Source organism: Oryzias latipes, chromosome 6 (assembly GCF_053564925.1).
Source record: "Oryzias latipes strain Hd-rR chromosome 6, Olatipes_Hd-rR_3.1".
Lineage (NCBI taxonomy): Eukaryota > Metazoa > Chordata > Actinopteri > Beloniformes > Adrianichthyidae > Oryzias > Oryzias latipes.
In genome coordinates, this window is record NC_136242.1 from 6,307,501 (window position 1) to 6,319,122 (window position 11,622).

Genomic DNA, 11,622 nt, shown 5'->3' on the forward strand with positions numbered 1-11,622 from the left:
AGAACAAAAGAAAGTTTGTAGGTGAGAGCCAAGGGTTCTACAGAGGTTGGACAATGCTTGTGGTGTTCTACACTGTGTGATAATGAAAATACCTGCCAATCTAGGTGAATTGGTTCTGTTTTAAGATGAATCATTTTCCTACCTTTCTGACAAAATTTCTATGATTTGGAAATAACAATTTTATGTGGGATACCTCAAAGTTCAGCTTTAGGGATGCTTCCATTTTATTGTTCACACTCCCTCTTGGACAGCTAATCTGCCAACCACAGATATTTAATCACATCTAACTGTACTGCTCATTTATTTAGTAGGAGTTTAATGTTTAAAGAGTTACATTTAATTTGGAATTTGACTTTTGTTTCAGAACAGAAAAATCACCCATTAATGAGAATTCATCAATCTTAGCTTTAAGACTGAATTCAAGAGTAATTTTCATGATCAGTCTCAACACTTCAGGAAGTAAATTATCTTCTGAAGGGACCTAATCACACAGAACAACCAGATAGACAACTAATTCAATTTCAATATGTATCACAAGGTTAGCATGAGAATATAAACAATGATAAATAGCTAAGATCAATGTTGTGAAAGTGTGTCGGTGTATGACGGTGACTCAGAACGGTCCAAGTAAAAATATTGTAATCTTAAGAAAACAATTAAGTTAAACTGTTACAGACATTAGTTTGGATAAAGAAAGTTGACTTCATGACCACATCAAACCACAGCAGTTAACTGCATGTGGTTGAGAGGACTTGAGAGCTTGACTTGGACTTTTAGACTGTGCTGACCAGACACAAATGGTTCTCCTGAGTCCCCACCTTCTTTTCTCAGTTAATCACAACCATGTTTCTTCTTTTAAATTCATTCAAACGTTTATCTCTCTACATTGCAGATGGTTTGGCCAGTCCTCCTCCATCCCATTCTCCACCTGGACCAACACTATGTTGTGGACTGGCCTCCACCTCCATCAGCGTCTATGGGGTTTATTCATCTATCCCAGCAGCATAATGACATCATCTGCCAAGACTCTAACCACCTAAACACTATGGACTGTTTCGTGTACATTTTTGTATCACAAATACATTTTAATAATTATCAGTCCTAGGATTAATCCGTATTAAAATAACAATCAACTATAAAGCTACAACTCACAGTAAAAATACCTAAATTCCATGTTTTTAGATTTTACTAAATGTCAAATAAAGATGATAAAGGCAAAACTATAATTGAATTTAATGCAATTAAATCTTAACATTCTGTTTATTAATACACAAGTTAATGTTGTCTAAACTCACATTTAAATATACAACTACAACCCTCACGACTTTAGAAAGATTATGATGGAAACTGCATGCTTCTTTTTGAGATCTGTGGTTCCAGAGTTTCCAGGCTAACCATTCACAATCAATTTCACAGATTTGACTTAGATGACAGATGACCGTTGCAGGTGACACCAAGATACCGCTGTGCACGTTTACAGTAGACCAACTCTACACCCTTTTTAGGGTGCTGGAGGATTGGTAAGAGTTCGCTCATCCAGTCCACACGTGTTTTGGGAATTTGGAGAAGGCGTTCGACCGTGTCCCCCGTGGTATCCTGTGGAGGGTGCTCTTGAAGTACGGGGTGCGGGGAGCTTTACTGAGGGACCTGTTCCCGGTGCATGTTGGACTCCGGCAGGGCTGCCCTTTATCCCCAGTTGTGTTCATAGTTTTTATGGACAGGATTTCTAGGCGAAGCCAGGGGCCGGAGGGGGTCTGGTTTGGGGACCACAGAATTTTATCTCTGCTCTTTGCAGATGATGTTGTCCTGTTGGCTTCATCAAGCCAGGACCTCCAGCATTCATTGGGGTGGTTTGCGGCTGAGTGTGAATCAGCTGGTATGAGGGTCAGCACCGCTAAATCTGCCCCATGTGGGGGAGTTTAAGTGCCTTGGGGTCTTGTTCACGAGTGAGGAAGATCGGGTCGTGAGATCGACAGGTGGTGGAACAGCGTCCGTAGTTATGCAGTTGCTGTACCGATCGGTTGGGATGAAGAGAGAGCTGAGCCAAAAAGCAAAACTCTCAATTTACTGGTGGATCTTTGTTCCAATCCTCCCCTATGGTCATGAGCTCTGGGTCATGACTCAAAGAACCAGGTCCCGAATACAAGCGCCTGAAATGAGCTTCCTCCATAGGGTGGCTGGGAGCTCCCTTAGAGATAGCCCAAATTGCCCCAAACTGGAATGCTCTGCCTTTGCTTCACTAACTCAGCTAAAGCTTTTAAATCACACCTGAAGACCTTTTGAATTTCAGCAGGCTTTTTATCCAATCGTGGATTTTTATAGTAGTACCATTTTGTAATTTTATGGGTTTTTTTTATCATAAATTTGTCTTACATCTTCCTTTGTCCTGTCTTTTAAGTATTTTTGTCGTGTATTGTAAAGCACTTTGTGATATTTTTCTGGGAAAAGTGCGATAGAAAAAAACTTTACTCATTTACTCCACTGTGAATTATTAAACCGTTTTTCTAAGCTACTGCTAATAAATATTACCTGGGTCAGTCCACTCTACTTGATGCTGCTTCCAGGTTTTATCAGCTACTGTTCAGAGGTTTGGGAAATACTTCTCAACAGTAACAAAACTCAAATTTTCCAATTTTAAAAAGAGCTGTTTAAGTGATTCCTGAGGCTGGTTTTTGGGATCATACTGATCCACTTTAGTTAAGCTCTTGATTACTGTGACATTATTGAAATTTGTGTTCAAGATCAAAAACAAGCATTTTAGGGTCATTTAGGGTCAAAGTTTCGTGGCAGAGATGGAGTTCATGATTGAAAAAGTGTCTTTACCTTTAAAACAGGAGAAATAGAGACTATGCTGACGTAAAATAGTGGAATGAATTGGGTATTGTGGCTCCACCTGAGAGCACACTGTGACTGAATTATTACCATTGCTAATCCATTTCTTGTGCAATACTTCCTGTGGTTTGGGAATAGGGAATTAGGAATTGCTGTAATTCTGTTTTTACTCTCTGTATTGTTTTTTAAATCTCTGGGTGCTTCTTGAGAAAAAAAACGAGAGAATGAACATATCAGCAGTGAGTTCACTGACACCTGGGAAGTTGAGCTCTCTTCTGTTTAAGTTCACTGAAAACAGAAAGGAAGAACTTCACTCGAAAGTGGGATCAAACAGAAAACCTCCATGTTTCAAAGAGTTCTGCGGGGAAACCCGACCTGGGACGATCAGCTTTACGTCCTCAGTGTTTGAGCAAATTACAGGAAAACCCAAACTGTTTCCAAATAAAAGGGTAGAGGTTTCTGAAGCACAGAATTGAGTTGATCAAAGATTTCTAGAATTTGTCAGTGTGATCCACCTTAAACGACCGTCTTCCATCACACCTCAATACATGAGGTGTGATGGTAGCTGTGACACCTGATGGTGTCACAGCTACCAGCTACCTCGGTTTCAGTCTGAAGAGTCTCTAAATGTTAGGTCTGCAGCTACAGAAGTCCGTCAGGACAGACCTGCTCTGTGTCAAACCAGACTGGGGGTGAACATGATCAAACTTGGTGAGGAGCCAAAACCTTCTCAGCCTTTTCCCCTCAGTGCACTGATGGAAACAGTGTGCGCTCTTCTTACCTTGCAGCTTCGGAGGAACAGAGTTGGTCCTGTGGCTCCAGAGGGTCTGAGGCGTGGAGCTCTGCTGCTCCATGTGCTCTGCGCTCAGACAGAAAGAAGGATGTGAGTGTGAGAGCACCTGCTGGGCCGCACACCTGTCCTGCATGCAGAGGAGCTCAGATCACCCTTCTTCTTTGGTCTCCCACACACAGGCCGGCTCATGAGTGCAGAGCTCACATCCTGTTCCATTGTATGAGTCATTGTCAGGTTGCACACGCAAAAGATGAAGTGTGCAGGAACACCTCACCTCCCCCACCGGCAAACTGTTGGCAGGAAACGAGCCGCCTCTCAGCACGGGTGCATGATGCAGTGCAGTGGAGGAAGAAGCTGCAGCAGGAGTCACCTGATCGCGCTGGCAGGAGGGGTCCAGCTGGGTCACAACATCCTCAAAGTCCAGCTCACCGACTGTGATGAAATCACACAAACAGCTGACAGCTCTAATGTTTTGGGATCCTTTGTTCAAAATAAATGTCAGCAGATGACTGGTTGTTCTGGTTGGTCACAAGAGCAGCAGACTTTTTTCTGTCTGACAGTCGTGTCTGCAGGAAAACACCAACCGTGTCGATTCTCTGACTTCATTTTCTCTCAGTTACTTTACGTCACTGAGGCGGCCTACTTTTTGTGAGGACTGGTTACTTATTTTATATAGTTAAACTAACAAAATAATCATTATGGTATTAGAAGATGTTTATAGGACTAACAGTTTAACCCTTGTGCTATCTTAGATGACCCCCCCTTACATTGACGTGTTCTCCCTACCATGACAAAGGTGGAAAGATTTCATGTAATCAATGGACACTAGTGAAGATCACAAATCATTGAAGAAAAAAGGTTCAGAGCACTGTCTAGTGGGTCTAGATGACCCAACTCCCAATGGTAAAGTGCCTAGGATAGCACAAGGGTTAAGGCTCAATTGCAGACAAGTTGTTTGTTAGAATTAAAACACACGGCGAGGCCTCACTCTGTTTTTGGAACCGCCTCCAGAGAACCTCAGGGCCGCAGAGACTGTTCATGTTTCAAACTGAGCCTCAACACCTACCTTCATCATTTAGGAACATATTTCATATTGAAATTTTTGAATGTCCCTTCTGGTTTTAATTCTGTGAATTGATCTTTTATAGATACATCCAGTGATTTATGTCTGTTTATACAAATGTCTGTATTTATCAATTTATTTATGTATGAATTCATTTTTTTTATTATTATTGTGTGAAAGTGTGGGGTGGGTGTCAATGATGTGGACATTCCCCCAATATATAGTGTAACAGGGTTGTTTTTTGTTCTGCTTGCGTTTGTTAAATACCTGAAAGGGCCCCCTCATTGCTGCTGATTGGACACAGGTATGCACGGGGGGGGGCGTGCCAAGTACCCTGCTATTGTTTTCAGCTTGCTATTAGTAGATCCAGGAGGGATTTTGTTTAGTCACCAGTACTGTTTCTATAAAACTGCAGGTTGTGTTTTACCAGACCTGCTGTTTTAGTCTCATGAACTACTTGTTCTGCTTTTGTTTGACAGAGGCTCCTGCCTCCAACAAACTGACAGAGCAAAGGTTGTGGCTACAAACTTTGCCTTTTTTGTAAGATGTACAAACACTATCTATTTGTTTTATAAGTATTTCCCCAAACCTCTACACTATACTGTAAATGTGGTAGCATCATGGATGAATATATTAGTAGACGTGCTTTGTGAGTGTATTGACGCGTTTTACCCAACACTGCAATGTTTTTAGCCAGTTCAGCTAGGAAACCGTCTCTATTGTGCTGTCGTTTTCATACAGAACACAACCTGAGATTTTCTGTGTTCCTGCAGCTAAAGCCAGTCTAAGGCAATTCTATAAATGATTGGGATTCAACACTTCACTGTTGTTCAGTCACAGTACTCCCCACACTCCAGCATCAGCATCAGGACATAACCTTTGACAGGCAGGTCTGTTGGGTTTTTGTCCAGTGGCGTTTGTGAAGTTTGCCATTCTAAAGACAAGGGACTTTTAGAGTTTTTTCTGCAACACCTTCTCAACCTCTCCCCATTCTGATCTCACCCTGTAAACCAATCCTGTACCAACAACCGCCTCGAGTATGACGTAGGGTTCAGGGTCCCAACCAGCATTCAGTTTTCCCTGTCCTTTGCGGTTTCTGTCTTTGACCCCCACACGTTCCCCTTCATGTGCTACACCATATGCATACTGCGACTTCCCAACCTGTTAGGCTACCGGTGTGCTCATGTTGTCCCACCCCCATCCCCATTAACAGGAAGGTGAAGATGTCATGCTAACAAAACCTGCTGCACTGTGCATGGTGTTATTGTATGCTTGCACTAGGACTCTGGTCACCCGCTTGTCCATCTTTAGTGTGTGAAGCACATCAAGTAAGGTTTGATTCTTCCTTTCCACTCGCCCATTACCTGCCAGGTGATAGGAAGTGGTTCGTCTCTTTGTAACACTGTACAAGTCACATAGCTGTTTGAACAGTTCAGACTCAAAACTGGGGCCCTGGTCAGAGTGAAAACGGGACGGGCAGCAAAATGTTTTGATGATCTTAGTCCAAATAGTGTGAAATGTTGTTTTGGCCTGGTCTGATCCTTCGTGGGGACAGCCCACGCGTAACGTGTGAACACGTCAGTCATTACGAGAACGTCCTGGTAAGAATCGTCAGGTCTACTCAATGAGAGAAAGTCAAGGGCAACGACTTGCAGGGGGTAAGTAACACTGATCGATCCTAAAGGGGCTTTTGGTTCTGACCTATCCTTCAAGCTGCACACAACACCCCGACTGGAGCCCCCGCACCTTTTCTCCATGTCAACCCAGAAGAAATCCACCTCACAGTGGCCAGTGTCCTTCCAGCCCCTGCATGGGCTGCTGCCTCATGGTAGTTCTTCCATACTTCCTGGCACTGCGAGGCTGCTGAGTTTTGAGATCAATACATTTGCTGCAAAGGACCCCTTCACCAATGCAAAGTGTCTTAAAGTCACAAATAGCGTTAACCCTTTCCACACTATTCTAGTTCCATCTGACTTTATTCAAATGTCGTTTAATGACTGGAAACTGTTCAAATGCTAAAACATTTACAACCACATGTGGAAAAATCTAAAAGTAAAGCTTCCGGGAGAACTTCAAACAGGTACCGAGGGAGGTTGGGGACATTGAGTCTGAGTGGACCATGTTTTCAACTTCTATTGTCTCTGCTGCTGCTCGGAGCTGTGGTTGCATGTTCTATGGTGCCTGTCGCGGCGGTAACCCCCGAACCCAGTGGTGGACACTGGAAATAAGGGATGCCGTCAAGCTGAAAAGTCCTACCAGGCCTGGCTGGCTTGTGGGACTCCAAATACAGCTGACAGGTATTGGCAGTCTAAGCGAGCTGCGGCACAGACTGTTGAGGAGGCAAAAACTCGGTTCTGGGAGGAGTTTGGTGAGGCTATGGAGAAGGACTATCGGTTGGCCTCGAAGAGATTCTGGCAAACCATCCGGCGCCTCAGGAGGGGAAAGCAGTTCTCCACAGGCACCGTTTTCAGAGCTGTTGACTTCAACTGGGGACATTGTCGGGCCATGGTAGGAGTACTTCGAGGATCTCCTCAATCCCACTGACACCCCTTCTTTTGAAGAAGCAGAGAATGAGGACTTTGGGGTGAGGCTGTCTATTACCCAAGCTGAAGTCACAAGCTGAGTCACGAGCTCCTCAGTGGCAAGGCTCCGGGAGTGGATGAAGTCCGCCCTGAGTACCTCAAGTCTCTGGATGCTGTGGGAGTGTCTTGGCTGACACGTCTCTGCAGCATCGCGTGGCAGTTGGGAACTGTACCACTGGACTGGCAGACAGGGGGGGTGATTGCCCTCTTTAAGAAGGGGGACCGGAGGGTGTGTTCCAACTATCGGGGAATTACACTCCTCAGCCTACCTGGGAAAGTCTATGCCAGGGTACTGGAGAAGAGAGTCAGGAACAACAGTGCGGTTTCCGTCCTGGTTGTGGAACAGTGGACCAGCTCTACACCCTCTTTAGGGTGCTGGAGGGATTGTGGGAGTTCGCTCATACAGTCCATACGTGTTTTGTGGATTTGGAGAAGGCGTTCGACCACATCCCCTGTGGTTTCCTGTGAATAGAATAGAATAGAATGGCTTTATTGTCATTGTGCATGGTACAATGAGATTTAAGCATCACCATCAGTGCAAGAACAGTAAGGAAGGGAAAAGTAGTAAAGATAACATTGTAATATAATAAAATCAAACAAGCAAACAAACAGTATATACAAGTGTGCAATATAAGCTGTAAACTGTATTGGAGAGTGCCGAGATAATAGTGCAAAAATTGCGTATGAAAAAACTGTGCGTAGACATGTCAAAGTGCAGAGGTGGCAATGAGGTAGATAGATGACACTGTGGACAGACTGTGGACAGAGTAAACAGGAATGTATTTTTTTTTTTTTTTGTTTCTTATCTGTGCATTTGGGAATTGAGGATTGTTATTGCCTTTGGAAAGAAGCTGTTTTTTAGTCTGTTCGTTTTGCTTCTGATGCCTCTGTAGCGCCTCCCGGAGGGCATCAGGTTGAACAGGTCTGAGCCGGGGTGTGAACTGTCCTTAATGATGTTCTGAGCCCTAGTGAGACAGCGCGTGGAGTAGATGTCCGTCAGGGTGGGGAGAGGGCACCCAATGATTTTCTCAGCTGTCTCTACGACTCTCTGCAGTCTCTTTTTATCCGCGGCCGTGCAGCTGCCGAACCAAACAGTTATGCAGTACGTGAGAAGGCTCTGGTTGGATGACTGGTAGAAGGTCAGCAGCAGGTTGGTTTTAATTTTGTTCTTCCTGAGGACCCTCAGGAAGTGCAGACGCTGCTGATGATGGCTGTGGTGTTGGCTGTCCAGGAAAGGTCTGCAGAGATGATGATGCCGAGGAACTTGAAGGTGTGGACCCTCTCCACATGCTCCCCATTAATAAGGAGGGGGGCTGGGTCCGCGCCATGTTTCCTGAAGTCAAATATGATCTCCCTGGTTTTGTTGGTGTTCAGGGTGAGGTAGTTCTCTGAGGACCAGGTTGTCAACTTCAGGACCTCCTCTCTGTAGGCAGACTCCTCCCCCCTGGGAATGAGTCCGACCACCGTGGTGTCGTCGGCAAACTTTATGATGCAGTTGTTGTTGTGGGCTGGACTGCAGTCGTAAGTGTATAGGCAGTACAGCAGGGGGCTTAGCACACAGCCCTGTGGGGCCCCAATGTTCAGTGTGCGGGTGGAGGAGTGGTGGGGGCCAAGTCTCACAGTTTGTGTTCGGTTTGTGAGGAAGTTGTTAATCCAATTGTGGATGGTGCTCTGGGGGGATGGGGTCCGGGGAGCCTTACCGAGGGCAGTCTGGTCTCTGTATGACCAGAGTAGGAGCTTGGTTTGTATAGCCGGCAGTAAGTCAGACCTGTTCCCGGTGCATGTTGGACTCCAGCAGGGCTGCCCTTTATCACCGGTTCTGTTCATAGTTTTTATGGACAGGATTTCTAGGCACAGCCAGGGGCCGGAGGGGGTCTGGTTTGGGGACCACAGAATTTCCTCTCTGCTTTTTGCAGATGATGTTGTCCTGTTGGCTTCATCGGGCCGGGACCTCCAGCGTGCATTGGGGTGGTTTGTGGCCAAATGTGAAGCGGCTTGGAGGAGGGTCAGCACCGCTGAATCTGAGGCCATTTTTCAACTGGAGAAAGGTTGTTTGCCATCTCTCGGTGGGTGGAATGCTCCTGCCCCAGGTGGAGGAGTTTAAATACCTTGGGGTCTTGTTCACGAGTGAGGGAAGACCGGAGCGTGAGATTGACGGATTGGAGCGGCGTCCGTAGTTATGCGGTCGCTGTATCGATCCGTTGTGGTGAAGAGAGAGCTGAGCCAAAAAGCAAAGCTCTCAATTTACCGGTCGATCTTCGTTACAATCCTCACCTATGGTCATGAGTTCTGGGTCATGACCGAAAGAACAAGGTATGAAATGAGCTTCCTCCATAGGGGGGCTGGGAGCTCCCTTAGAGACGGGGGGGAGGAGCTCAGTCACCCATGAAGAACTCAGAGTAGAACCGCTTCTCCTCCACATCTAGAGGGACCCGTTGAGGTGGCTCTGGCATCTAGTCTGGATGCCTCCTGAACACCTCCCTGGGGAGCAGTCTCTGCTTAAACTGCTGCCCCCGCGACCCGGTCCCGGATAAGCGGAGGAAGATGGATGGAAGCTTTATGAAAATATAAGTATTAATATTGGTGTTTTGTTTCAGCAAAGTGTCTGTTTTCCTTTAGTTTTCCTATTATTTTCAGATGTGAGCTAAAGTGGTTTAACTGCATTTCACAGACACAACTAGTAGTAGAACTCCTCAAGTCTTTGGATCAGTACCGACCAAGCCAGTCTGTCACCGGAAGCTTTTGAAGGATTTACAGCAGAATAAAAAGATGAAATTACAAAACACTAATATTAAAAGATTGTTCTTCAGATACTCTGGATACATTTGATCCACAGACTGAAACAAAATCCAACATTTTATTCAATTTTTAGTTTTCTAAAATCATCTTTTGTAACCCTTATGCTATCCTAGGCACTTTAACGTTGGGAGTTGGGTCATCTAGACCCACTAGACAGTGCACTGAGTCTTTTTTCGTCAATGATTTGTGATCTTTACTGGTGTCCATGGATTACATGAAATCTTTCCACCTTTATCCACCTTTGTCATAGTAGGGAAGACACGTCAATGTAAGGGTGGGGTCATCTAAGATAACACAAGGGGTAAACGATGACCAGTAAGTGTACAATATGATGAGAGATTTTTAAGTTGTATAACTGTATTTTGAACACATTTTTTTTCTTTGTACCACATGCTGTATTCTCAAGATAGCCACGCCCGGATCAATAAAGTCGATCTTGTCTTGAGGTGGTTTCTGAAGACAGTTTCCTGTCACAGTGAGACTGAAGACATGAGGCAGGTCTGCGTCAGCAGGATTTCCCCCAAAGGCTTCCAGATGTTCAAGCTCCTTGAAAGGATCACAGATGCAGAGGACGGCCAAGCCAACGTGGTGTCAGATCATTTCCCTTAGAAGCCAGATGTTCAGCCGTCCCATCAGCTCAGTGGGACTCAGGTCAGATGTGGTCTTCATGGAAGTGTTGAGGCGAAAAAGCCAAACTTCTGAGCAGAAACAAGGCAAAGCAACTCAAGTCTGCAGGAAAGTGACAGCAGGTGCTTTGGACCGACGAGTCCAAACGTCAAACCTTTGGTTTCTTTGTTTTCTGCATTTTGTCAAACCTGCATAAACGTTTGCACAGATGTGTAAATTGACTAAACTAGAAGAGCAGAAGCTGAGCACATGATCACACATTGGTGTCTGCTGGATGAGCGGGAAACCAACCACAAGAAATCTGTGTTGGAGCTACTGTAGTTTGAACTATGCTGAATGTATGAAATATTTGGATTATTTAAACTAAATTCCGACTTGGTGTGTCAAGACTCCTCCCTCGATATCCGTGCTCACCTGTAGCCTCAGGTGGGCATCTTAGTTTTTTGGAGACCTTGATAGGGAGGAGGAAGAGGTTTTTTGGAAACACAAATGAGAACTTCTACATAGAAAGAAGTCAATGTTCCCTGCTGATATGAATTGGAACCCACCCTAACCCCCCACAACACAACACACAACAACCTGAGTAATTCATCCTTCTTGGCCTCTGCCCAGAGATCCAACACAGTTCCTCAAGTCACAGGATTGATTTCCAGCAGACCTTTGGATTGTTGAGTGAAGGTGCAGCAGGTCAAAGCTTTCTGTGGAATCCCCCCCCACCCCACCCACCCTGTGAAGACACCAGAGATGAGACCCACTGCTGAACTTTGAGAAGAAGCAAAAGGTCCAGCAGCAGAGGGAAGTCTGCCGTTCTGTGGCACAGAGACCTCATCTTCAGTCACGCTGGGTTTGATGACTCATCACTCCGTCATTCTGAGCCAATAGCTGAAGGGATCCCCGTCTCCACAGCTAATCACAATCAAATTCCT

General features: G+C 45.2%; 1 protein-coding gene across 5 annotated transcripts in view; it reads right to left on the bottom strand.

Moving 5' to 3' along the window:
- The window catches only part of carmil2 (capping protein regulator and myosin 1 linker 2), an 82,781-nt gene extending 78,749 nt beyond the window's left edge, over positions 1 to 4,032 (bottom strand). For 4 of the 5 annotated variants that reach the window (XM_023955527.2, XM_078948319.1, XM_078948320.1 and 1 more), the window contains exon 1: positions 3,614 to 3,860. In XM_023955527.2, the coding sequence (XP_023811295.1) occupies positions 3,614 to 3,758 (145 nt within the window). In that variant the 5' untranslated portion in view covers positions 3,759 to 3,860. Of the gene's footprint in view, positions 1 to 3,613; positions 3,861 to 3,899 lie in introns of those variants that run through there. The other variant, XM_078948321.1, reaches the window with a different exon arrangement.
- Between the last annotated feature and the right edge of the window lie 7,590 nt (positions 4,033 to 11,622).